The sequence below is a fragment of the Lepeophtheirus salmonis genome, chromosome 5 (genome assembly GCF_016086655.4).
Source record: "Lepeophtheirus salmonis chromosome 5, UVic_Lsal_1.4, whole genome shotgun sequence".
Lineage (NCBI taxonomy): Eukaryota > Metazoa > Arthropoda > Copepoda > Siphonostomatoida > Caligidae > Lepeophtheirus > Lepeophtheirus salmonis.
The window spans coordinates 9,877,509-9,905,199 of NC_052135.2; the positions used below are offsets into that span (position 1 = coordinate 9,877,509).

The 27,691-nt window shown below is 28.6% G+C and overlaps 1 protein-coding gene across 6 annotated transcripts in view; it reads right to left on the bottom strand.

Moving 5' to 3' along the window:
* Positions 1 to 27,691, bottom strand: part of LOC121118611 (uncharacterized) — a 239,474-nt gene that overhangs the window by 190,658 nt on the left and 21,125 nt on the right. For all 6 annotated transcript variants that reach the window (XM_040713189.2, XM_040713187.2, XM_071888223.1 and 3 more), the window contains exon 2: positions 10,590 to 10,671. In XM_040713189.2, the coding sequence (XP_040569123.1) occupies positions 10,590 to 10,622 (33 nt within the window). In that variant the 5' untranslated portion in view covers positions 10,623 to 10,671. The remainder of the gene's footprint in view (positions 1 to 10,589; positions 10,672 to 27,691) is intronic.

A 27,691-nucleotide genomic window follows, 5' to 3' on the forward strand; every position in this document is an offset into this window, starting at 1 on the left:
TTATTTATTAATTTATCTTGAATACAGGTGGAATAAAATGTGTAAAACGATAAGAAAATCAAGTGAAATGAAGGATCATATTTGAAAGCTATTATCTATTTAAAAAAATAACTAAAACTACGGAATGATTCTGATCAAGGATTTAAACTTCAAAAGATTTGCCATCAAAAATAGATATTTTTTGATTGATTTTTTATGTTCAACATACAATATTATAGTATCTTTTATAAATAAATAAAAAGGTTGTGTGATAATTTCCAAAATTAAACATAAATAAGTTAATGAGATGACTTAATCTGTAATAAAAGTTAATTACTGATTACAATTAGACAAATAATCGAATAAATTACAATAAATTTTGAAACATTTTGTTCCACAACCCAACAATACTTATTTTGTAAATATTATTTAACAAATTTAAATGTTGAACAGTAAAGATCAACTCAAATTGATCTTTATTTTTAAAGATGCGTTTGCAATAAAACTATTTTTTTCAATTTTGCTCCTGAGTTCTTAGTTGTATAATTTATGAAAGTTAGTCAATTGTTTCTATTTCTAAAATACAGAAGTATATTTTTTATATATTTTCACAATTTGAAATTTGTAAAATTATTTGTACACAAATAATTATGCTAATGAGCTAAAATTGCCAAAATACGATTTAGTTTCATATAAAAATTCGAAACTGGTTTGAATTATTAAGTTCAAATAATTTGAATTTCTAATATTCCAGTAACCTAACATTTTAAGACATTTGCAAAAATTGTCGATAATTAATTAGTTAAGTGACACATCATGAACAAATATATATTTAAATATGCTTTTAATTAAATTATTTATCTTTTTGTAAAAAATTACGATAACTCTCAAACCCCTGAATAAAAAGTTATTTTAAGGAAATGAAAAAATTCCTCGTTATTAAAACATCAAAGTTCGGTATATTCAACAATGGGGCATTACTTATCTGATTAGTTTTTAAAACTTTGCAAAATAAAATTTTAAATCTATTCTATCATTTTTAAATAAACAACTATTTTGATTAATAAAACTTGCTTTGTTGCCAATTGAAAAAAGGAATTATGGTGTAAATAAAGTTTAATTCTTTATTTTATCGATAATTTAGAGCAATTTAAAGAAAAGCTTTCAAATTTTTAATTTAATTTAATTTTTGCATAACATTTTTTAGAACTGTAGTCAAGGATACTCAATAAATAAGTTATCTTTCGAATGTTTGACTATATTTTTATCAATTGTTACATATTAACTTTAATTTTTGTCGAATGAATTTTAAAATATGGCAACAAAACGAAATTATACTCTACATAAATGATTTGTAATAAAACTTTAAAAAGCCAAACGTTCTATTGGTCATTTTTGTAATCTACTACTAAAATATCAAGAATAAGCGTGATATTATATACATGTGTGTGTAACTGGAATTAGAACTCGATCTTAAGCGAAAAAACCTCCCCCTAAAAATTAAATTGAGTTTTGTATCTCTATTTGTCTCATAGTTATTGTCAATTATGTTTTTCTTACGTTTTATGCTATATTATTCTTAACTTTGCAAAAATTAATGGCCTCTTATTGTCACCTTATATAATCTTCTACCTAGTTTGATCCAAATTGATCGTTAACTGTTGCCGTTATCCTAGTGACTAATAAACAAACAACTAACTAACAAACAAAAAGAGGAAAAAACATAACCTTCATTCATGTTTGTTGGCAGAGCTAATTAATGACTACCTTAGTCATTACTCTACGTCAAGTTCGATGTGACTCAACTTTCAAAAACTCGATATCGATTGTTATAAGTTATAATCCGATTCCAATACTACATATTTTATTCAATATATGTTTGTGTATGATATGTAAATAACGATGTTGTTCTTTAAATGCATTAAAAATTATTCATGTAAAAATTAAAAGAATGTGTCAACTGGTAATTTTACATTGAACTTCTTTACAAAATGATTTTTTATGATAAGAATTTAGAAAACAATTATTTACTATGTATATAACATATATATAGGTAGATAAAGATAAACTTCATCTCACCTGTAGTAAATGATAAATGAGTATTATTAAGGAAGATACATGTAAAATACAAGACATACAAAAATGATAATATTATTTGTATACTTTTATATAAGAATGTTCATCATCGTATTACACAACTCAGAATAACCGCATTGAGAATTTTCTTCGTCGATATTGAAGTAAAAAAAAAAAATAAGTAGAGTACTTTATACTAATTGTTTTTAAAAGGTTCGATTATGAACTGTTATAAATTGCTTAACCTTGCTCAAGGAATACTAGAGAAAGAGAGAGAGTGCCTGTACTATCTTGATCGAAAGTTTTGGATCTTGCACAATATCTCTTAAGTATTAGTAAATTGTTGGACCAGTACTTGTTGGAGTACTTTGTATAAGTTGAAAAACTTTCAAAAATAAGAAATTATCTCTAATCTACAACATCTATGTTTACGAAACAGATCGAGATTGCTCCTCTTTTGTGCCCTGGGCTATCTCCGACATAAGTTGATAGACAAACGGGGAGGGGGGGGGGGGCATCAAGAAACTCAGTCTAAGATTTTAAAGGGTGTGTCAAGTAGCAGTATCACCCAGCAGTAATCATAATAATTCACGTGGTTTCCTTCACTTGGGAAAATATGCCCCTGTTTTTTACCGTGGAAGGTAGCACCTGAAAGTGGCATACTACATCACGATAGTCAAGGAGTGAGGTGTTGCAATAGATTCAACTGGTTTTGTGGACTCACCTTCAGAAGAATAAGGCCCCTGCATCTATAAAAAAGACAGCACAAATGTGTTTGGAATATCATCTTCGGAACGGTGGGTTCTGGTCAAAAGAGATCTCCCTCTCTTTGTTTAAAATTTAGGCTTGTGTTTGTATACTCGCTATACTTGCTTGACAAAAAGTTTTCGGACAGTTTTTAAAATTAATCAGGCAATCCATTATGCTACTATATGTATAATTATTTAACAAAATCAAAAAAACTTATTGAGAAACATATCAACTTCCTTTTAATCACTCAAATATGGTGCCTTGGGTGGCAGTTAACAACTCTAAATGCCCTATCAAGGCATATCACCCCGTTTTCACGTTGTCAGCGGGTATAGTATCCCACGCCTTATCAATGTTTGTTCTTAGCTCCGCCGATTATTAAAGACCTTCCTCTCAATTTGTACGCAAATTGTATAATCCAAGAGGTTTCGCTCAGTGATAGTAACTTACTTCATAAAAAATTTAAATCCTTTAGTTTTTAATACATACTTTAAAATTATAACAGTTTCAGGTAATAATATTGGTGAGCTAGCCGACCCATGTAATACTATACGCATGTATAAAGTAATTAAAAAGAATAATTTCGATTGTATTAATATTTATATTACAAGTTGGAGCCAAAAAGAATTTAGACTCTGTATATAATGAATTTATGTAAGAATACATTAATATAAATTATTAAATAATGTGCCCCAGGAAAGTATACTTATTTAAATGTTGTAAGTAATATATATATTATAACTGCCAACTTCGTCAACTATTTTCAGGTTTGTTCTCGTCTTTGTCTCTTCTTCATCTTGTCTCGTCTTTTCTTCTTCTTGTCTAGTCTCTTCTTTGTTTTCTCCGTCAGCCAATAGTGTTTGTCATTATTTTGTGTGCCTTCGTCTTCCTCAGAGTTTCGTCTGTGTTATAATTATTGTCATCGTCAGACATCATCATTATTTCGTCATAGTTATATTTCATTTCATCTCGTCTTCGTCAGAGTTTTGTCATCGTCTAGTCTTCGTCATAATTTTGATAGATTCTCGTCTTTGTCAGAGTTTCTTCTGGATTGGAAATAATTTTTTTGATTTAATTTATATTTTCTTAGTAATTAATTATGCTTGAAAAATAGGATTTTAAGTACAAAAAAATATGTCAGTATGGTTCTACTGTAGGTTCATAACAGACTGCCACTATTGTAATTGCCAAAGAAAGCCCTCATTCAAGACTCAATTTACTTTTTCTGCCCGCAAATTGTGAAATATACCAGCACGACACGTAGTGGGCTCACAACCTAACGCCAATTCACTGCTTTTTGATATGACTTCTAGAGTAAAAACTTATTTTTCATTTATATAATCTATTTGACTTCCTACTGGGTTTGCAAAAGCGGTAAGCATCCAGAATGGGAGGGGGGGGGGCTGAGGTGGCTTAGAATAGTTTCCACCCCCTAACTATAACTTGTAAAATAGTATTTGTTTATGTTAAAAAAGTAAATATTCAAAAACCGTTTAATTTTAGTACCTTGTAAATTATTCATGAATCTATGAAAAAAAATATTGATTATTTTTGGTGCCAGGGTTCATTTTTCTTTGTATTCGTAGCAGTGTTAACTTTGTGATCTATTTACCGTTTCGTCTCGTCTCGTCTTCATCTGTGTTTTGTCTTCGTTAGAATTTCTTCTTCGTCTCGTCTTTGTCATGATCTTTGTCAGATTTTCGTCTGGTCTTCGTCATGAAAAAAAATTATCGCTGCCAAAATGATTTCGTTTTGTGAGGCTTGAAGAAGTTAATACTGCATTATAGTCAACAAAGAAACAAAAACAGTATGGGCACTTGTGTAATTTAGGACGTTAGTTCGTAGAAATGAAAAGAAAAAAGGAAGAACTGCAGTATCCTCCTTTTAAATCTCAATAAATTAAAAATCTTCAATTTTTAACGATTTTAATGAACAATTTTTGGAATTATAAATAAACAATGATACTAATTTATATACATATACATTATAAGATTAAATACTTTATTTACCGACAACCAATTTACTACCATTTCATCGAAGGGAAATTAATCAAGTAGTACATTAATCTTCTCCCTTCCCCTCAAACAGATAAAGTATTTTCAGGAAGGCAGTGACCAAATTTTGTGCTAAGCAAAGATAATTTGAAACTTTAGAGGCGGTGCTAATGATTTTTGGTACTTAACTCTGAAATGTTCAAGGCTTAAGTGAGAGGTAATTTAATTTAATTATACATCATTCTAACTCAGACATTTTGAACACTATAATTTCTACATTTGCATAGTAGGTGTTGTGAAAGGAAATCAATTATTTTCTAACAACTGTCTTTCATAATGTTTATCTTGTGTTGTATAAGTGCAGTCGATTAGTCTAGATAACGTTAGAAAGATAAGCTTTCTTACTAAAAAGTTATTGAGAGATTTTTGTGATTATTTGACTCAAGTTTATTTGGGCAGTTGTTGAAGATGGACAGCAGCAACAAGAAATATATATTATGGTTTTTCTTCGAACAAGGGTAAAACAAAGCCAGGTAGATATAAATTGGTATAGTATTTATGTTCTGATACTTCAACTGCCAATTATGTGCAATTTTGGTTTCGTCAGTTCCGTTACGGTAATTTTGATGTCAAAGATGCACCCTATTATGGAATGCAAATTGTGAAAAAGGTCATCTTAGCACTGTTTCGATTGGCCAGGCGAGAAACATTAAAGGATAAAATAACAAACTTGCATTATATATAATGGATCTTGTTTTACTACACCTTACATAAGAATAATTTGCTTAAAAAAATAATATTTGAAGAAGTGATATATAATGATATAGATAAAATATATATTCAAGTATGTTTATCTACCTTGCAATAATATAGATAAACAAATACAAAACACTCAACAACATCAAGATACATATAGGAATAATATCGAATAGAATGTGGTAGCCACTTTGGCTTATAAATGGTTTTTGTTGCTGTTCCTTATAATATATAACTGCTTAAAGTAAAAAATATACGTTGGAAGTATTAATCAAAAATGTATTACGCATTCACATAATGTAAATGTAAACTAAGAAGGTAGGTAAGAGGTTGTTTGTGAAAAAGTAAGTCATAGGTAAATACTTTCAGATAATAATAACTAATCTACTTGGATTATACTATGATATATATACACGTATATTATAGGGTTGGATATAAAAAGAACAATATAAATTATCTAATACACCGTTATACTCAAATATGTATAATTTGCATATATATCACGCTCAACAATGAAATCAACCATTCGTTTAAACTATAAACTATTATGGTTCAGGGGGTTCCATAAAAGTTCATCACATTCCCTCCCCCCTGGAAAGTTCAACCTCAGTCCCTTTCACTCCAATACAAGTTCATCCCTGGAAAAGTTTTGTGACCGGTAATATTGTGTCGGGGAGATATTGCTACATGATATATTCGGCGCTTTTTTTATGTATTTATGTTATAGGCTCAAACTTTACTGTTGTATCGTGATAATATAATTTTTTAAACTAGAAGAAGAAAGAAAAAATAAAATAATGATGTTTAAGAAGCACAATTTCCATTCATGTTTTTAAAAATATCATTTCTGATGAAAAAATCCTGTTGGTCTAGTCATATGACATTTTTACAATTATAAATCAATAACATTTGTCGTAGTTGTAACTTTAAATCAACATCACGTTGTAATTTCAGCAACTCTTCCATTTTGGGATATATTTGAAATTCCAAAAGTAATGGATCATCTAAATGTTTACAATTCAAAATCAAATAAGAACAGGGCTGACTAAAAATTCATGAATAAATTGTTGATAAATGATAAGTCAATCATATTGATATTATTATTCTTTTCTTCTTCTTTTTTTCCCCCATTTAATTTAATGTGATAGAGATAAATCAGCAAAATTTTAACTGATAATATACGAAAATAAATGACGATAAAATACAAAATTACAAGCAGCAAAAATGTAAGAGAGAAAATTACCATCGGAAAAAATGTGGGCGGTGAAAATATTATCTACAAAATTATTTAGAGCTGGCAAGTTCATCGCCAGAAAATTTCATCTTCAGACAAAGTTCATCCAAAGAATAACTATATTTAAAAAAATATAATTGGGGAAGGTAAGTGAGTTCTTTGTATACATTTTATTGTACACGTTCAAAATGTATATATTCTATATGTATAACCAAAGGTACAACACTGCAATATACCCATTTTCGGTAAACAAAGCAACATTACGACACTATTTTAATATATATTTCACAAGAAAATTAAAGTCCAACGCCCAAGTATGTCATTCAAATTGAGGTTAACTACGATTTCTGTATAATTGTTTAGAAAGTGTACTCAATATCCCAAACTGGAGCCTTTTATCGGATATTTTAAACAAAGTTGTCGGAGCTTTCAATGATTAACTTCTAACTTCACCAGAAAAATGGTTTACTCATCTTAAATTATCTGGTACCTTGGAAGTAATTTTTTTTACAGAAAAATGTGGAAAATGCTTTTTATTTGTATATTAGAAACTACTCAACATTTATTTTGTAAAATATTCTTTTAAATTTAATATAAAAACTTTGTTTCTGCTTTACATAGTTTGAGGGATGCAAGCTTCAAAGGAAGCCTGTTTGATATTTTTTTAGCAGGACTGACCATCAAAAGTTAATACTGTCCTTACTACGCTAAAATATATCTTGTACCTTCTAAAATCAAAGAAGAAGAAATACACTCGAGGAGTATTAAACATGATTTGAGATAGGATTTGTTTAAAAGGAGAAAGTGGACATATGGTGTTACTAAATTAAGACCACTTTTAAAATCAGCTGTCTGGTATATGATTTTAGGGGAGAAAATGAATTATTATTATAAAATTGAGAACCATCTACATTTAAAATAGCACAAAGAACGAGGGAAATATATATTTATTTTTTGAATTCATATATATTTATTTGTTGAATTCATATATATTTATTATATTTTGTATTTTCAAATCAATTTGAACCAAAGATGGCCGAGAATTCTTCTTATAGAGGGGATGTTAACATCCCACGTCTTATTTAATAATGAAGAAAAAAGAAAGAAAGAAGTTTTTTTTTTCCTTTTCTAGTTGGAAAACTTATTTTTTTCTTTACACAAATCCCTTCTTAAAAAATAAAAAAGCTGTTAGGAAGTGCTTTCAAATATTTGGTTAGTGTATAATGGTTTGCTAATTATTATGTTTACGTGTTTTGTATGTTTGTTCAAATTTGAATACATATAAATGTGAAATAAAATGAAGAAAAATGGACATGAACTATTATGTTTAGGTGAGACCAGGAACTGTTTTAACATGGACATACCCTTTTTTCGAACATTAAAAAAAGCTATAACCACACAATTGACATTATAATTGGACAATACAATATAAATTATTGTATAATTGTCAATTTTTCTTTGAAATATTGGATAAGGGAAAGTAATATAATTAGCGATCAATATTTTGCTAATGCTATTATAGATTATTTTGACATTAGTTGATATAACCTTAAAAAGTGACAATTGCATAAAAGTGCTGAATTTTTATTTTTATCGTGTACTTCTTTTCATTTCTTTTATATATTGACGCTTCACGTTATGTATATTGATTATTTGTCAACCTATAAAGAAACTTGTCTGAGTGAGCTTCTTCAATGCTTTTAATGATCAATAATATACATCATTCTAATCATACTTTATTCTACTATAATATCCTAGAACTGGAGGCAGTTGCAACATTTGAAGAGTTACATTTGAATGTAATTGATGGAGAAACTAAATAAATTTAAACAATATGTTAATATACTGAGGTAAATTTTGAAACAATTTCCCTCGGTCTCCCCCTACAAATGTAACTATATTATTGTTGAATATATATGAATGTATCTATAATAGTGTTATCCTCATTTGGTTTCTTTATTTTGCTTGCATAGACATAGGTATAATATTAAAGACGGCAATGATGATTGATGAATAATGTTGCCACTTATATGGAATTTTAGTATTTTTTTTTTTTTTTTGTATCTACTCTTCTTGAATGGTATTACACATATCTCGAACGTTGATTGGTTTGGATCTAATAAAAATGTGTTTACACTACTGTTAGAGGAACTTTTTCAGACAGTTTGGCTGACTGACATAATAGGGTATGAAAGAACTAAAAAAAAAATTATCTGAAAGGTAGTGTGTCGGTCAGTGGTTTATCTTTTCAACTAGTATATTTTAAAAAAATATGGGAATACTGAGAATAATTATCCACTGCGTTAGTTGTTTGATTTATAAGTATCTATATTTTATATTAAATAATATTTTCATTCAAGGAGTTGTATTCTTATTCCGTAATTAGGTGCTACTTTCTGCCGCTTTTTTAACAAGCTAACAACAAGCTAACAATGCATGAGTTGTTGTTTTTTTAACTATCTACACATTAAGGGGCTATTTAAACGTGTGGGGATCTAATGCAAAGGTTAATATGTGAGCCCCTTCCTTTCAAATGTGATTTTTAAATTTCACTTTTTGGAAAATAAAATTCTGGAACTTTATTTTTAAGTTCCAGAATTTTATAATATATTAATATTCTTGTGCTTTCATTTTACAATTATGGAGTTTCTGTTTCATACAATAATCGTGTATTTAGAAAAAGTAAATTTTTTTACTGTTTTTTATAAAGTTTATAAAATAAAGATTTAAAAAAAAACTTTTAAATACTTTTTTTAAAGTGGCTTTCCTTAGAATCGATTCTGTATAAGGACTTCAGTGCTTGGGTTTTACATATCATTTTGGGTTCTTGGATTTATTTATGAAAATATTCTAAATCTAGAGTTTTCGTATATAATATGCTAATAAAGAACAATTACAATATACTTTATTTACTTATTTAATGCAAGCTCATATACTCATGACTACAGTCTTTTGCTATATATTACATAATCGTTTGAAGCAAATGTATAGTTTAATCCATTACGGCGCAAGTGGAATTTTCAAAACTTTAAGTGATTGTAAAACCAAACCTATTCTACAATTTCTGTATTATGTTATGTAAAGGGTAAACAAATTTAATATTGAATTTCAGTCACATCATTTTAAGTTACATGTTTTGTATATGATGATATCATCAGAGTACGAAAAGATGTTGAGCTTCTTTGTTAAAACTGAATAACTGAAGTCAGCCTAACTGTAAGAAATCGACTCGAATAATCAAAACTACCATAAGAATATTAATAAATTTTATCTTAGAAGTAAGGCATTATTATCATATTTGATGAATAACCCATTTGAGGAAATTTTTGATAGAAAATTGAAACATGATTGTTTAACGTTCTTAATAGAGCGATGTAATCAACTAGAAAAAATATTTAGTTTGATAAAAAATGGATCATTGCAAAGCTAAGGTCACTATATCCTAAAGTACTTCCAAAACCAAACATTTCAGCACCTTCTATTGTTCTATTAGCTGTCCATTTCCCTTTACTTGCATAGAAATAAACAAAAAAAAAACTATCTCGATGATCAATAAAGGTTTTACCTTTCATCTGCAGCCGACTATTTGCAAATATCTACAGATATTTAATGAATAAAGGAAAGAAAATGAGTCATTATATTAATACTCTTGAAGTCTTTTTTTATTTATAAATCTACGTCTGGGGTTTTGTTGAAAAGATTACTGGCAGCCCTGTCCTGTACACATACATCGTATTATTATGTATTATAAAATTTGTTACATTTCATTGTATGTATCAATTTGATAGAAACACACTTACCTTTTTAACATATGAAAACATATCACTTGGCATTTTGTTATATGAGGCCGATTGTTTTTCACTCTTCTTGACGAATTAGTTACTAAAAAAGGGGACAGAGAAAAATTTTAATACAAAAACAAACCAAAACAATATGATTAGAAATAAACATATTATATATGTATATGATACTTTGAGCTCAAAGTTTACCAACTACATACTTTGGTACATAAGAAAAAAAAACTTCTGATGGATGTGCTTTAAAAAAAGTAATTTTGTTATAAGTAATATATTTTGTTGTATTTATTGTTATTATTTCGGCAAAAAAAAAATACAAACAAACTTTTGCCCCCTCTATAAATTGTTTTATTACACCTACACTAGGGTGTCCCAAGACAAATAAAATAATTATTTTTTTTTCAAAAATTTGAAATGCATACTCAAATATATAAAAAAATTATCTAAAGAAGATTGCACAAAAAAGTACTATCAAGCTCAACATTATCACATTTCGCTGAGTAGGATAGACGAGGAAAACTTGCAACACGTTTTACCGAATTACATAGAGATACTCCAAATTAGACAGACCACAGTTTGACACAAAAGACATCCATCTATTTACTAATAGTCAAACGAGTCAAAATACATTTCTGATAAGTAGTTTTTGTGTAATTTGAACATGAATTTATATTTCCCAGTCCACCCTAGGTTTTAGTAATCGAATTAACTATCAGCTCTTGCCAGTACCTGTTATTGTTGTCTTATGGCTTCTTTTTTTCATATTTGAGTAGTTGAGATCAAATATATATATTATTTTTTTAAAATTACTTTTGATTATTTGAGACACCCTAACTTACACTCAACATATAGAAATATTATAGAGAAAGGTGTATAGTAATATAATTTTTGGTTTATGTGAAATAGTTTTTGTAAATTGTTTTATCATTAGTAACACACATAAGGAAAACCATCATTGGAGGTTATTTTTCAAATGATCTTATATGGTAGGTATATTAAAAATGAAATATGAAAAAATATTTAACAATGGAAATTCTTTGAAACTGCTAAGAATTATTAGAGTCGTTGCAAAACTATTATTTCAAAATATAACGAATGCTGTTCTTTAATAGGTTTATTGGAATACTTTTTTTGCTTAATTTCTTATGATTAGTTAGATGGAATTCCACGGATTGCATGAGCAAACATTATAGTATTCCATTTTTTCTCAAACTAACCAAGGAATCTTGTGTGAAGTCCATATTCATAAAGTATATTTATTTCTCTATTAATCACCTGTGCGCCAATCTACGCACACTGAGTTCAAGAGAATAATTTATCCCAATCGCTTTGTCCAAGAGCTACAGCAAATTTCTAAATTAATTTCTATTTATTTGAAGTGATTTACATAATATTATATAGAAAATAACTAGGTCATTGCATTACTCATATCAAACAAACATATTCTAGATATTCTATCTCCTCCAGGTAATTAAAATGTTTTTGAAAGTGTTGAAGGGAAGTATTATAGGCCCTAGGCACTTTTAAAATCTAAAACTAATATAACTATTGTCTTATTTATCACAGCATTCCTTTGTCAGATCGTACAAAACACTCTAATCAATCATGGGTAACAGAAACAAGTACATAATCCTGTTCTATTTTTGCGAGGAATATTATTATGGAAAAGTTTTCACGGCGATAAATGACTTTACCTATTTAAGTGTAGCTCTCATTTAATACGTTGCAAAGGTCAAATATGTAATGGAAAAGCCAAATTTGATGATTTGAGATTGGACTATATTCACATTGCTCCTCTAATCATCAAACACAAGGCAAAACATTATTAATTCAGATAAAATATTGGATAACATTCACATTGCTTATATATATTATACAAATAATTAAGCTTGAAATTATAATATTTTTTTTTACAATTTTGTTCATATAAATACAAAGTCAACCTTTCTGATCTATTTACTTATTTTAAAAAATTTGAATCCAATAATTATAAACAAATATCTCTTTAAATCATATATGTATATCTTCTTACTTATAAATACTACAGATACTGCCAATAAATAAATTAATTAATCAGCTCCTGTTGGTGCCCCAGGTGTCTTTTTATAATTCAAAAAAATATAATTAACTTATTTGAATTATAAATAGATAAAATATGTCGCGAAATTGTCTCTAACTGTCCTAAAGAATCATCACCTTGAATGGGTAATAAACTTTCTAGCTATCATTCATTATTTTCTTCATTTATATATTCTGCAATTCTAGGTAAAAGTGTAGAAAAAAAAAAAAAAATAGCTAAGACCGCAGAACTGACTAATCGGTCCGATACAAAAAAAAAATTAAAGGGTGGGAATTTAAAAATAACTGAGTAGGAAATCAGTCCTAGGACAAATCCAACACTACTCTTTGCCTTTCATGAGCACATGCACTAGTGCTTACTTTATATGCTGATGTTCCCTTCTCAAAAATCAAGTAATAATAATAAGAACTTTAGTGCATCAAAATCATGTTCACGTTGCAACTACGAAATATTTTTACACACTTTTAGATGATTTACTTTAAGCTGTTAAAAACTTACCTTGGCATAATACATAAAGCGTGATATCTAGCATTTGATTTACATACATAGATGTCATATGAATCACGTGTATGCCCTCTCTTATATTAAATTTTAACCTGTTGATTTTCTACCAAGTGCTTCAGGTTGTTTCTCTCCCTTTTTTTTTACAATGTAGTACATTTACTTTAAAACAATTTCTTTGAAAATCGTATACTTTCAATAATTACAAACTACTATTTTTAGCGTTTATCTATTTATCACATGCTTTAAAATCTGTAGAGTACTACATATATATTCAAAAATATAAGATATAAATCAAATTATGGATTTATTTATTTGAAAAAGGGAATTACTTCTACTTAACCATGAATGAACACAAATTTCTAAAAAAAAACTTTACTGCAAATATTGAAAATCCAGCTAAAGGTGGTTTTTTTTACGTTAATAATGAAAATGTATATTTATTAAAAACTCTTGTTAATATCATCATATTGAAATTTCAACAATTATCCCTTTCAAAATGAGTATTTTTTTAGGAAAGAAAATTTCACAAAAAAATTACATATTTGCAAAATTCAAAAAACAAACATAATTATATATACCTCCCCCTTTTGAAAAAAAAAAATCTGGTTTGAAAAGTAACATATGTGAATTTTTTTGAAATAAATTGTTCGAATACTTTAACATACTAGATTGCGTGATTAAAGGAGGGACTGTTGCAGTTACTAAACATGTATATATAGATAAGAATTGGACCTAGGACTGACAAAATTTATTAGAAAGTGGAGCGATAGAACTGTAGTCTTTATAGTTTATTTATACCGATTCACTTGAACGGGAAGAAATAATGAAGGTAACCACGGATTTATGAAAATCGGGTGTATCTTTTAGCTTATCCGTTTTTATCTTTAGCTAAGCTGTTTTCATTATTATTTCATTCTGGAGAAGTGACCTTCCTTTTCTTCTACAAAAAAATAGATTTTGGAACTAAATGTTGCCCAAAAAAATAAATTCAGTATAATTTATTAGAGATTAAGTATGAAATATTTTTTAAGATTTTGATTCTTTTTGTAAGATTTCTTCATATTTTATAGTTCTAGGAAAATTAGTTGTTAAATTTGTAGGTAAATAAAAGCAAAAATAAGGATAAATTAATTGTGGTAGTACGTATATTCAAAATTATTATATGTACATATTAGAGATTGATTATTAAACATTTCTAAGTCACTGGTTCGAACAAATCAAAAATTAGGAGAAATATATATAAATGTTTTTACTTTCCATTCAATAAAACCAATCGTTGATACATCACTTATTTTTAAGATCGATGTATTTACTTGTAAATGCTTAGTTTACCAATAAGTAGATATATTCTAAATAATTGATTATTCTAATCACTTAAAACTAGGGGGTATTTCTTTCCACAATAGCTTATTTTGTTATTTCTTTAGCATTATTAATTAGGTATCTGTTAATTACATTGAAATAGAAGTTGGTTGGTAAATAGGGTAATAAAAGAAAACTTTCGAAGCATAAGCTGATTATTTTCCCTTATTCCTTTTTTCAAAAGTTTCCATAGTGAATAACACGCTTAACCTTTTGAATCATCATGATTATATTTATGGTCTTATTGTGGCAATAAACTATATAATTAGTTTATTTCTTAAATAATATGATGCTTTGCAACACGTAAATAATTATACAAAGGTTAATTATAAGTAATAATCATAGTTTCTGTATTCAAAGCACCTACCTACATTCATACAAGGAAATTAATTAACAACCGATAAACAATATAATAAAAAATAGTTAATACATATTCATTACTGCTTAATTCTTATAATTAACCTGAAAACATCAATGTTTTCGACATAAATACATCATATAACCATACAAAAACAAATATTTCATTAGATTATTATTAATTAATAAAGATTAAGTTATTATCGGAATAGAAGATACTTGCTTTTTCTAATTAATGGAAAAGGTTGTTCAGATTTTTAATTACATTTTAATTCCATATACCTGATGTATAAAAATTATTTTTGTACTTCCCTATCAGATTAATTTTATAACCTTAATTTATCTGGATGAAGATTATCGAAGTTTCAATTAAAAAAATAGTTTTCATATTTCAAGTATCCATCATCATTAATAAGTTCATATTGCTACCCTTCCACTCTTGTACAATATTAGCAGTACGGGCTGGAGCCCCGTCCTGCTAAAATATTTACGTGGCCATGTTGGACTTTTTCATGGTCTTGATATTCTATGAGACCACATGTTACTTCAACAACATCAAGTAATCGGCCGCAGGTGCCCGGTATCCAACAGGAAACCAAATCGGAGGTATTTTTTCTACAGTTGATGCAACAACCCCCAAAATCATTTCAAAGGCCAGATGCTTGGTCTTGGTAAATGTCCTGAAACTGTTGTCAGCCTTGCCAAAGTATACCACCCGATTATTTTGCTTGTTGTAGACAGCGTCAATCAGTCTTTTCATCAGAGAAAAAAAAATCCGGGTTTGCTATTGTGCTTCAGATCCTTCATCAGTTGTTGACATCATCAAATCCAGATTTCTTTTTTGAGGTTGAAACATAATTCTTCTATGCGACCTTCATCCAGTCTCTCGAATGGCCTTGCACCGATGCACCTTTTTTTTTCTTCTCTACTATATCATCTTTATCGTTGGGTAGACCTTAAAGTCCGTCTTGATGTCTTCAGACTTCACTTTGGTGGGTCTTGCACTCTTGAGTGTGTCCTTAAGGTTGTCCCCATCAGCCAAACGATTTCTGAACCGACAGACTATGACCTTGCTGACGTTTAATGCATTTATGATGTCTGAGGTGGTCCCCTGGCGCGGATTAAATTGCCTCTGATGGCTCTTCTTGCCTCAATCATCACATATAGAATTTTTGTATACAACATGTGCATCAATGAAAGGCTTAGAGTCGAAGCTATTCAAAAGTAATCGGAACTTTAAGATTTAATCAAAAACGCAGCAATTTTATAAGGTCTCATTACTTTGTCTAAAACCTTTATGTTAAGGATGATTGAGGGTAGTTGCAATACTTTTGGTAGTTGACTCTGTTGTGATTTGGTAGTTATAATCAAAATTCAAAGTCCACTTATAGATACAAATATCAGTCAACGAGCCAAAATTCCACGCAAACAACCTGTCAATATTATTTGAGTTCCTTGATGGTCAATTTTATATTTAAAAATCACGTCAAATATGACAAAATTTATGATACATTCACTGGATTACCATTAATGTCATAGCTCAGGTCAGATCTTGGCTCTTAAATCATGCAAATATGAAAGGCTTGAAAAATCTATACTTTCAACTATCAAAAAGTCTAAGGTAGGACTTATTGGAGAAATATTTGTATAGAAACAATTAGTCAAACTACTTTCTCTATATTTAAAGAAACTTAGTGAGACGATTGGTAAGATCGAGGTGCCAGATGATGTTGTCCGACACAATATATAAATTCTTACCTATCCAGTTCTAGCATCCTGCGGATAAGATTATCTTGATATACTTATAATACTAAAACACAATAATCTGGAGCTGTTTTTATTCATTAACTCAATGTATACATATAAGAGTAGAACAGTACGCATTTTTTGCACAAATTGTATTTAACTGCGACTCCTCAAATAATGTGGCTGTTTCTGTCACCAGAGATGGTTGTAACAATTAGAAATAAACCCTTTTAAATTAGAAATTAAGAAAATTAGACTATTGAATATAATTTGAGGAATAAATAATCATAATTTATAAAGTATTAAATTCTTTTAACTTTCAATTTGTTATAGCGTATAAAATATATTTATTTTATTTCAAAGATCACTGACAAGTAAAATAGATTTGCGAATTCTACTCTCACAAAACTCTACAAATGCCCTAAAATACAATGATATAAAGTAAACAATATAAATGCACATTATGACGAAAATAACAACTCTTGTTGTAACTAAACACCATATACTAAGGGTTATCATCTCTAAATACGTAGACTTTGGTTTTTGATGAAATATATCACCTGATGGGGAAAAATAATAACAATATTAATTAAACTAAAAACACTGAAAAAAATTTGCTCCTCCTAATAATTACTTTTACTCCTCAAATTCCCTTTTTATCTATTATTTCAAAGAAGAGATAACGCAAATTATGACAAATATGTTTGCCCAATAATTTTTATTATATTATACAATAGTAATGTAGTAATGTGTAATTTTTTGCCTATAGCTTTTTTGATGATCAAGAATAAGGGCCTACTAACCTCTTCCTTGTCTTCTCTACTGGAAAAACAGATTTTCGATTATGGATTATATGGCTAAAAATGGGGAATTTGAAATTATCTGTAAATGCATATCTTTCCTTTTTGCTTAAATAAGAATACCCCGAGCAACTGTATAAGTTTACTTTCACGTCATAATTTCTCTTCTATCTCAAAATCGAGAACAACGAGAGCAGATAGTTGAAATTCAATTATTGGAACCTACTAATAATAAGGAAATAACTTTGAAGACCAAAGAATATGTTATTTGAGTAGGAGGACAGCGATCTCGACTCAATCGGTAACCATGACTCGAATAAGTTTCCAATTAGAGTTAGACGATCATTGGAGTTTGTAAAGTATGTTTTAATTTATGTATGTTCATAGTATTTATCTGTTTTAGAAGTTAATGGACATCGATGAGACAGAAGTTTCTCTCTATCCTAACTATTACGTTTATCCTGTAAATATACTGAAATTGTTTTTGGGAGAAACAAGAAAAAGTTGTATAATTTTACTTAATAAGATGTGATCTCCTCCAGCCTCATCTCTCCGTCCATGGATCGACTCCAAGTACCCTTCCCCTGACGGGAATAATTCATAAGAAACAAACTCACAATCTGTTCCACATAATGAGACCTTCTATTTACTTTTATGGTCCTTCAATGTGCTAATTGTCGGAATATCTCGAAAAAGTTAAGATAAATCTCCTCCTAATCCAATAATATATTTTTCGCTTTGAAAAGTTATTTCCTTACTGTTAAAAAGTTGGAAGGATTGAATTTCAACTATATGCTGTCGCTGTCTTCAATTTCGAGATACAAAGAGGAAGTGGAACGTCAAATATGCCGGATATCACTTTTGAAGTACTCTCAATATACATAAAAACTCTTCTACTAACTTAAAAGAAGTTAACGAATAAATTAAATTGGTGGCGTATTGTAAATTTAAAAATATACATTTATCTACATTATTATAGGAAGGGTGGTTGATTATGTCACCTAATTATAATCCACATCATCATTTTATGAAGGCAATAAAAGAGTCATTTACGAAGTAGAGCGTGAAAATCCGACTTAACATATATGATAAAATTTATAGATGTGAATATATTAGAGGAATAAAAAAGGGACTATAAAGTATTTCTATGACTTTACAAAGTTTGATATAGTTCTAAAGTAATTTTGTTTAATGTGACCTAATTTAAAATAATCAAGTTCTTTTAAAATATTATATCGAAAATATTTTTTTATGATGTATTCTTTTTTTTTATGCAGTCGTAGTTTGTACAGTTTATATTATGCTTTCGAACAATTTGTTACCAAATCAATAGATGCAGTTATGAATATTTTTGTACTTCAAGAAAGTAACTCCTAATTTGTCCTTAATACCTGTAGAATTATCTTTGTACAAAAATTAATGGTATTTTTTTTATAAATATGTACAAAGGTACTTAATAATGTCAAAAAGGTTCAAAAAGCAAAATTTCTCACTCTTTCTTTAAAACCATATATTTAAAGAGAGAAAAAAGGGAAAAAATACTTTATGTCTACATACATATATTTTAGCAACCTTTTTAAAGATGTTGAAAGACTTAATATATGAGGAAAGCAAGAATTAAATGATAATGAATGATTTGTCATTTATTAAAAACTTGAATATAAATGTGATGAAGTCAATCCTTTAAAAAAGTAGTGCACATACAAAATTTATAAGTAGTCTGTCACTACAAAACAAAGCTAAAATAATTTTTCTTAAAATTTAGTCTGGATTGAATTTGTGTCCTCTTACAAATGATCTTTAATTTTTATATCGTAATTATTATTTTTAAGCCTTCGGAGATGCCATTAATTGCATAGGTGGTAAGGTAGATTAATTTACTACTACATTTAACTATGAAATTTTCAATCTACTCAAACATTTACAATACTTTAATAAATATTATATAAATATCAGATTATAAATTATTTACTGTGGTGCGCATTATTCAAGAGTTTTGCTCGACCCGGAAGTGTTTTCTATTTCAAAATCATGGATCCGTTTAAAAAGAAATATTTTGTTAAGAATTAAAGAAACATTTTAAATTTCAAATATAAATGTTTTTATGATACTTGATTTTGCTGAGGTTCAATTTTTAATCTTTTCCGTTAAGTTTTTACATTTTTTTATATCAAAATTAGATGGTAAAAAAATAGGAAAGTGATTTTTACGAAGATATCTTTCTATTTATTACCAAAAATATTCTTTTTTCTATGAACTTTCCATCAAAGTTTCTAAGAAGGTAAAAAAAAGGTTGAAAAAAGTATGTTTTGCCTTAAATTTTCTAACATAGGCCTAATAAGAATCGGTCTCCTGGATGCAATAACACCTGGTGATCAATAGATAGTTTGATGTCTATATTTGAACGTCAGTAGTCCTTCTGCTGTACATGCTTGGTGAATTATGATACCTAAAATAAATGAACCTGTTTTTTTATATAAAGTCTACTAATACTGGAGATAGATTCAACAATTTAGCGGCTCGTATCGGGGTTCCAAGGATCTTGCAAATATTTTTTGAGTATTGATTTGAGTATGAAATATATATACTACATTTTTTTTCAAACTGTCATAAATAATTATCGTCTGTATTGGGTTAAAGTAACAAATGGTTATCGTCTTAATGAAAGAATTAGAAACCGATAGATTTTTTCTTGGAAGGCTAAATCGGGTCTACAATATGCCTCCTTAGTTAGATTAAGCATTGAAACTATAGTTAACATTCTTAAGTATAACAGAAATTTAAATAGAAAACCTATAATTCACCAAAATATATCCATGAAATATTGGAATAAAAAGTGTAAAAAAACTACAGCACATGACTTTTTTTTTGTTCAAGGTTGTTTTTGTTTTGACTCACAACATATATTATATGATAAATTATATTTTGACTTCAAATAATTCCAAGGTAATTAAAAATTCCTTAAAAAAAGGCTATTTATTAGTCAAGAAATCACATTTTTAAGGATTTTAAGGGAAGGAATAAAAATTATTGTACGAAAAATAAATTTGCGTTCTATTTTTATATTTACAAAAGAGTATTTTCTTCTAGTTAAGAACCAATATTAATTTGGATTTAATTTTTTTGATGAATAAATTCCTCGAGTTTGATAAAATAATATATAAAAACTCTATTGCTGATATAATTTTCTTTTTTATAGAAACATAATTTATTATTACGTAAATTAAAAAAACTAAGGATGTATCCCTCATCCAAGAAATAAATTTAAACAAATATGACTATTGAAATAGACTACTAGAATGATGATGCTCTGCTAAATGATATTGTTCCTACTAATAAACTCGAAGAATTATGTATAATTGTTTTTTAGATATATCTTATTTGATATGAAATAGATATAGAAATGAAACATTGATTAATCTATTAGCTCACTTTCATTTGCTATTATTGATGTTTTTTCTATACAAAGTTATATAATTAATACTAAAGTGCAAAAAAATTACCTATATTTATATATATGTAGTTTTATTCTCACCAATATCTATTATTTTGCAATAATTATGTCTAGGGTAATTATGGGTAGGATAATAGAATCAATATTAGTAAAATCATAGGAAAAAGAATATCTTTATTAATTATTGCATTAATAAAAAAGTGTAACTATCAAAAAATTATTCTTTTTAACAATTGTTTATAAAACAATTCAATGACGTGGATTTCCAAGTTCTACAAGATTACAATAAAGTAGAAAGCTCCTTCAAGAAGATTGAATACTAAGTTGGGGAGAAAGTAATTTCGTATTTTTCGCTTTCTTGAATGCATAAAAAATTTCCATCCGAGTTCCCAGAGTATCTGGTACTTCATCAAAGATGTTTGCAGGAATTGTCTGGATGATGTTTTACTGTATTCTATTCACCAATGCTGGCATTTTTGTTCGATCACCAGTTTCAAACGGTCGTGTTATTCACAATCGAGCACAGAATTGAGCAAAAAAGAAAATAACCGCTCGAACCACTCTTGTACAACACGAACCGAAAGAGTATCGGCCCGTATACATTGTAAATTTTTGTGGTTGATTTCAACTTGTTATTCCCTTTCAGATAGTAAAATGTTAAATATGGTAAACTTCTTTCTTTGATACCTCCTTACTCGACGCACGATATTTCATCATAAACTGACAAAGTGTAATAACGTCCAAAAAGTGTTTGTAGTATACACCCACACCTGTACAATGGCTTATTATATATACAAGGCCATATCTATAAATAAATACATAGATATTTGAAATATTGTATTCTCTATGTTGACGTGATCGTTTTTATTTTTAAAATATAAAAAAGTGAAATACTTATAATACAATTTATACATTATAAATATATACAGGATGGCTGAAATTAAACTGAAACAACATTGATATTAAGAAACAAATCGAGTACTATTACATTTATTTTGAAGAAGGACTCTCTCAAAAAGCCCAAACTGGACCATAAGAAATTATAGAAAAGAGCCATCTCCTAAAGTACATTAGGCCCTTGCAAGAGATCTCGGGGTTTTACATCAGACTGTCCAGAATGTCATAAAAAAAGCGGGTGGAAATATCCTTGTGAGATTGGAGAGGCCACTTTTGACACAAGTATTAAAAGTTCCATTCGCCTCCGCTGCAAGACTCTTTATAATGAGTCCTTTGAGTTCTTTAGTACTTTTTCTTAACGCTTTCATCCCCCTAAAGTCCTGATGCCAACCCCCTCGACCTACACCTTTTATGTTCATTTTGAGAGGAAGTCTTGCTGCGTTCATCAATCAAACAACGAGGCCTTCAAAAGTATTTTAGCCGGCACTGAGACGCCATGACCTAGGACTACATCTATTGTGGATACCAGGCCTTCCAGCTGCCGCATAGAAGCCATCATTGCCGCTCAGGGAGCTTAAATAGTGATTAAGTGAGCTGAGACAATTATCCCTTTATAGTTTGTTTTTTTAAATTCTATTGTTAATTAATAAATTATATTATGTTGAAATTAAAAAGTTTTCAGAGTTTAATGGGCAACTCGTTATTTTAAAATGATGTAAAAGAATATAGTAATTTTTCTAATTGTTTGATTTTTGTTCCAGATTCTTTATGTGGGCAATCACTACTTAATATGTAGAGTGTTACTTTTCATGCATACATATAAATTTAAAAAAAAATACATGCCTTTGATAGTTTTTTCCTAATAAAATTGCATTATGGATTTACATTGTCAAATGCACATTATTTATGAATATCGTATAAATAGTTTTTGTTTTTTTCATTTAAACAAATTAAATTAGTTTTATTGATAAGCATAATAAGAGCTTAAGAGAGGGAAAGAAAAGTCGGTTGTTTGTCATCTTTAGTATTTTATTCTCAAGTTTATTAATGGTTTTTTTCTTATTTTCGTTTGTTTGTTTTGATAAACAGATTTCTTTCTTCATATTGTTTATACAACACAATTTTTTTATCAACATTCCTAAGCCCTTTGAATGAAAATGCAATTTAAACATGTATACAATATTGTATAAATACTTTAACCTAAGTATTTTGCAGCTATTAAATAAATTTATTTTTTCCTAACTTCAGTAAAAAATGAAAAAATATTTTTACAAAACTTTTTCAATTACTTAAAAGATTTTTTCTTATACAGTGACATGGGAAAATAACTATTTTTCGAATATTTAAAAGAGTTATATCCCCGTTTATGTCATTTAAAAATGAATTTTTCTAATTCAAAGGAAGATTCTGTATTGTCAAGGTGTTAGGGATGAATTTGGGAATTCAATCTATTGAGTATTTGGATGCATAGGATTATGTCATCCACTTCCCAAATAGCTGATGGAAGAAAATTCACAGCTCAATTTCAAACTGGGCTTCTGATATTATTAGATAGAATCGATCAAAACTCATCGAAACATGTTTCGACATTGCAGAATATACTACAACTTTTTAAAAATAGCTAAAAGAACGAGCTAATGGTTAGCCTATATACAATTTTGCTCTAAATATTACATGTTTATATTTTAGTGACTTGTTTCTAATTTATTTATTTCTATGTTGACGGGAATTTATATGAATAATTAAGTATATTTTTTTCAGTGAACATTTTATGCATATATTGTTGTTAAGATGCAAATGTTTTTAAATTGGATTTATGAATATTTATGTTTGTAAGCCTATATTTGGTGAATGAAATTTAAAATATAATGTTTAATTATATTTCTTGAGATGCATCTTCACTAAAAAGTTTTAGTTAATTCTTATATATTATTTGCTAACAAAAAAAAGTATTTAAAAAAGAAAAAAATCAAAGCAGTTATATTGATGAGTTATTGTATAAAGTATTTAAATCTGTTCATCATTATTATAAGATCAAATACGAAATTTGTTGGATCACTTTTATAGAGACACTATCAAAGATTACTAATGTAACAAAAAATTCAGTTTTTTGTAGTTACTTATTCTATTTAGACAAAAATAGAAACAATCACATATAGTTGTTCAAAAAGGAAAGGGAAAATGAGTGCATGTTCCATTGATGAATTATTCAATACCTTATTAAAAAAAGTTGAGTGATTGAAATTAATTCATATTTCGATATATTAAGGAATAACAATTAGTTAATACATGAACGTAATTGATGAATTTCCATTCGTGCACAAGACCACCTGTTACGCCGTCAGCAAGTCTGGGACGTTGGAGAAGAAGAAGTGTTCGGTCAAAATGGTCAAACTAGAACCAGAGGAAAATAGCCTAGCTCAATCTCCTCGAGTCCATGATAGCCCATGCAAAAGATCTCGGGATTTAACACCAGACAGTCCATAGAATTATCAAAAAAGGGTGTTGTAAGAGCGTGTGAGGGTGGAGAGAAGACTTATGACATAAGCAATTAAAGAACCCCATTTCCTCCGTTTCAAGAATGTTTTGTGATTTGTCTTTTGACATTAGCTCTGATATATAAATGTGATCAATTCTCCTTTTTGTCGAGTTTTTTGGCGTTTTCTCTTTCAAATATTGCCTTGTAGTTATTAGTAAGATCTGCTACATTCATCATTTTATTTACATTTTTCCATCAAGTAAGATACCCATAGATAAAGGGATGTGAAATTTTTCAGCCATATCTCTCAAGTTTTTTGCTAGGAACTTTGTATTAACGGACAGTATCTAAATGCCCATAATGATTATTGGGTTTCTCGTTCAGTTTAGTGCTATTGTGACCAAATTACCCTCTTTCACTCTTTCTATATAGTTTGTATCAAAATATTTCAAGCTCAATATCGCCATATCCCTTGAAGGATATCCGTATTGAGTTGTAACTGCACTGAAATACCATACTCTATATTTCTCACACACATAATTCCATTCGCAATCACTTCTCATTCTGTTATCCGTCAGACACACTACATCAGGATATTTTTGTAAATTAAAATATTTAAACAATCTCCCTTTCCTTTTTTGGGAAGATATCCCGTTTTTGTTCAATTGTATTAGTATGATAGGCACGAAAAATATTTTTTTTTTACATCCCTCACTCTTCCTCTCTGTGCTACATGAATTTTGTTGTATTTGCTTTTTTTCTCCTTCATGTGCTTGAAAACAACAACTAAATCTCTCTCTGAGTTACAGTCATGCATTTCATTTTCTCCTCCCTCCAGTACATTCTCTTATTGGACCATTTTACAGTTTTTTACAATATTTTCTGAGGTTGAAGGCTGTTTTTTTTTTTTTGTGTTATCTTCTACCACAAAGGTAACTGATGTATTAGTATCCTTCCCTTCCAATGGAGTAGGAACAATTAAACAACAAATTAATTTTAAGTTTAGTCAACTCATATTTACATATTCAGATTTAATTTGTTCACTATCTACAATAAACTTATATTCAAAGCATATTCCAGCTATATATCAAAAGTTTTATTATATAACAAAATAAATAAATAGGATTAACAAACAAAAAAAGTTCATTTAAATCAAAATCAAACAGATTGAAATTCTAAAATTTCTCCTTTTTTCTTTTTAATAGACATTGGAAAAATAAACAACAAAGAAACTATAAGATGATTTTATTTTCAGTATTTACATATACAGGGTTGTTCAGACCCCCTATTGACAAACTTCATTTCTGGCGCCATAAATTATTTATACTGGAGCTTTAGCACCCAAATTATCTTTCGCCGGTTAAGGTTTCCCTTTCCCGGCCAACTATATAAATGTGTATGTCAAAATAAATTATCATTTAGTCAAGATGGAGGCTCAAAGGGAGATAGTTATTTTGCTCAAAAAGAAAGAAATGAAACCATCGGTAATGAGGAACAACCTAGGTGACAAGTTTTCCCTCATCTACGAAGCCATTAAATGGTATAAAGAGAGTAAGAGTAATCAAGATCGACTACAAAGATCAAATCAACGGACTGCAAAGAGCAATAAAGTCGTCGCAGCTATCTTAACCAAGATTTACCCTAGCCCAAGAAGATCGTCAATCAAAATAGCTGCTGATCATGGTATAGCACGCATCTCTGTACTCCAGATAGCCCATCAGGGCCTAAATATAAAATTGATAATGTTTTAGCCCCGAGCCGTTTACAATTAAGGCAACTGCAACACTCAGAATGGAAACAAGTCAAATTTTTACCTGACGCACGGAAATTGTCTTCTCAGACAGGAAAATTTTAACCTGGATACCAAATTCAACAGTCAAAATGAATTGAACATAGTTGGGCCAGCGAATTAAGTTCCATCGGGTGTATGGGTACCCCTAACAACCAAATTTGCAGCTTTGGTATTTGTGTAGGTTGTCCAATTGAAACGCTACATATCTGGAGGTTTGGGCCTTGTTGTAAATCCCGAAAGAACAAAAGCAAATAACTTATTTTTCAGTAGGACGGTGCTCTCGCATCTACCCGAAAGTAAACTTAAGAGTGATTGCAATCAAAAATCAAATTTTGCCAGCAACATTTTGCTCACTTTCAAGCCCAGATATCAAGCCCCTCGATTATTTAGTTTGGGGGTTTTAGAGTCGAACGTGGGAAAAACGGGATTTTGTATGTCTCAAACACAGGATAGAGTAGAAATCGGACGCACTTACGGAATCTTTTGTGCATAAATTATGTTTGTCATTTCTGAAAAGACACTCAGCTATAATCGCCAAGGAAAGAGGTTTAATTGAATATAAATATTATTTTTATGCCTTTTTGAATATATTAGAACAATAATTAATAAAAAAAATTCTCAAATTTCTAATTTGACACTATCGGTATTAACTTTTGTCAACTCAGATCTGTACAATCCTGTACGGTCATAAAAAGACATTTATAATCCTATTACAGGTTCTAGATATCATTTATTCATTTCTTCGTATCAATACTCTTCAATCCTAGTTAAGAGTGAAGAAAAACAAAGATAGCTAGGACTGATGGACAGACTAATCGGCCTTTAGGACCTTTGAATGGTGAAAAAGGTGGAACCGACAAAAAAAAGACTGGAAGGAGGGAGGCTAATTAGGAAATTAGTATTAGGACAGATCCAACACTAATTATCACACAAGTATTGGTTATGTGGTACATATTATAAATGATAAAAATATAGAAAAAAAAGTCTAGCTAATGAGTGCAAGATTAATTTTTTAATTTTTTTTAATACTTCGTTATTGAAGTGGTTTTTATATTACCCATAAAGGCTTTTAACGCATCTTTGAGATTAAATGCAACTTTTTGTGTTTGTAAAACTTATATATAATTTTTCGTAAAGTTTGCAGTTTTAATAAAAATTTGGTAAATTTGATTAATTTGTTTGCTTTTAAGTCGTTATTTTACTTTTTTAACCTTAAGGCACACATTGTCACATTTTTGCTACATAAAATTCTTAACAAATATTTGTTAGAAGTTTATGATTATGAAATTTTAATGTTTTAACTATAATTATTTCAAATTTTATGTTGCTATAAATATAAATAAAATTATTAAAAAAAATATATATATCCTACTCCTGAACTCAAGAAAGTATTTTTATCATTTTAATTAATCTTTGCCATTTTAAAATGAATAAAATAATTAGGAAAATATTAAAATTTAAATAACTTAATTTTGAGTCAATGTAAATTTTTTATTATTTTATAAAATTTTCTTAATATTTGGGATAACATTTATCTCAATCCACGAACAAAGTAAAAAGGGATCTTTACTAACAAAGGTTAAGGATATATCATATTATAAAACATTTTTGTATGCAATTATATATGTAGGTAG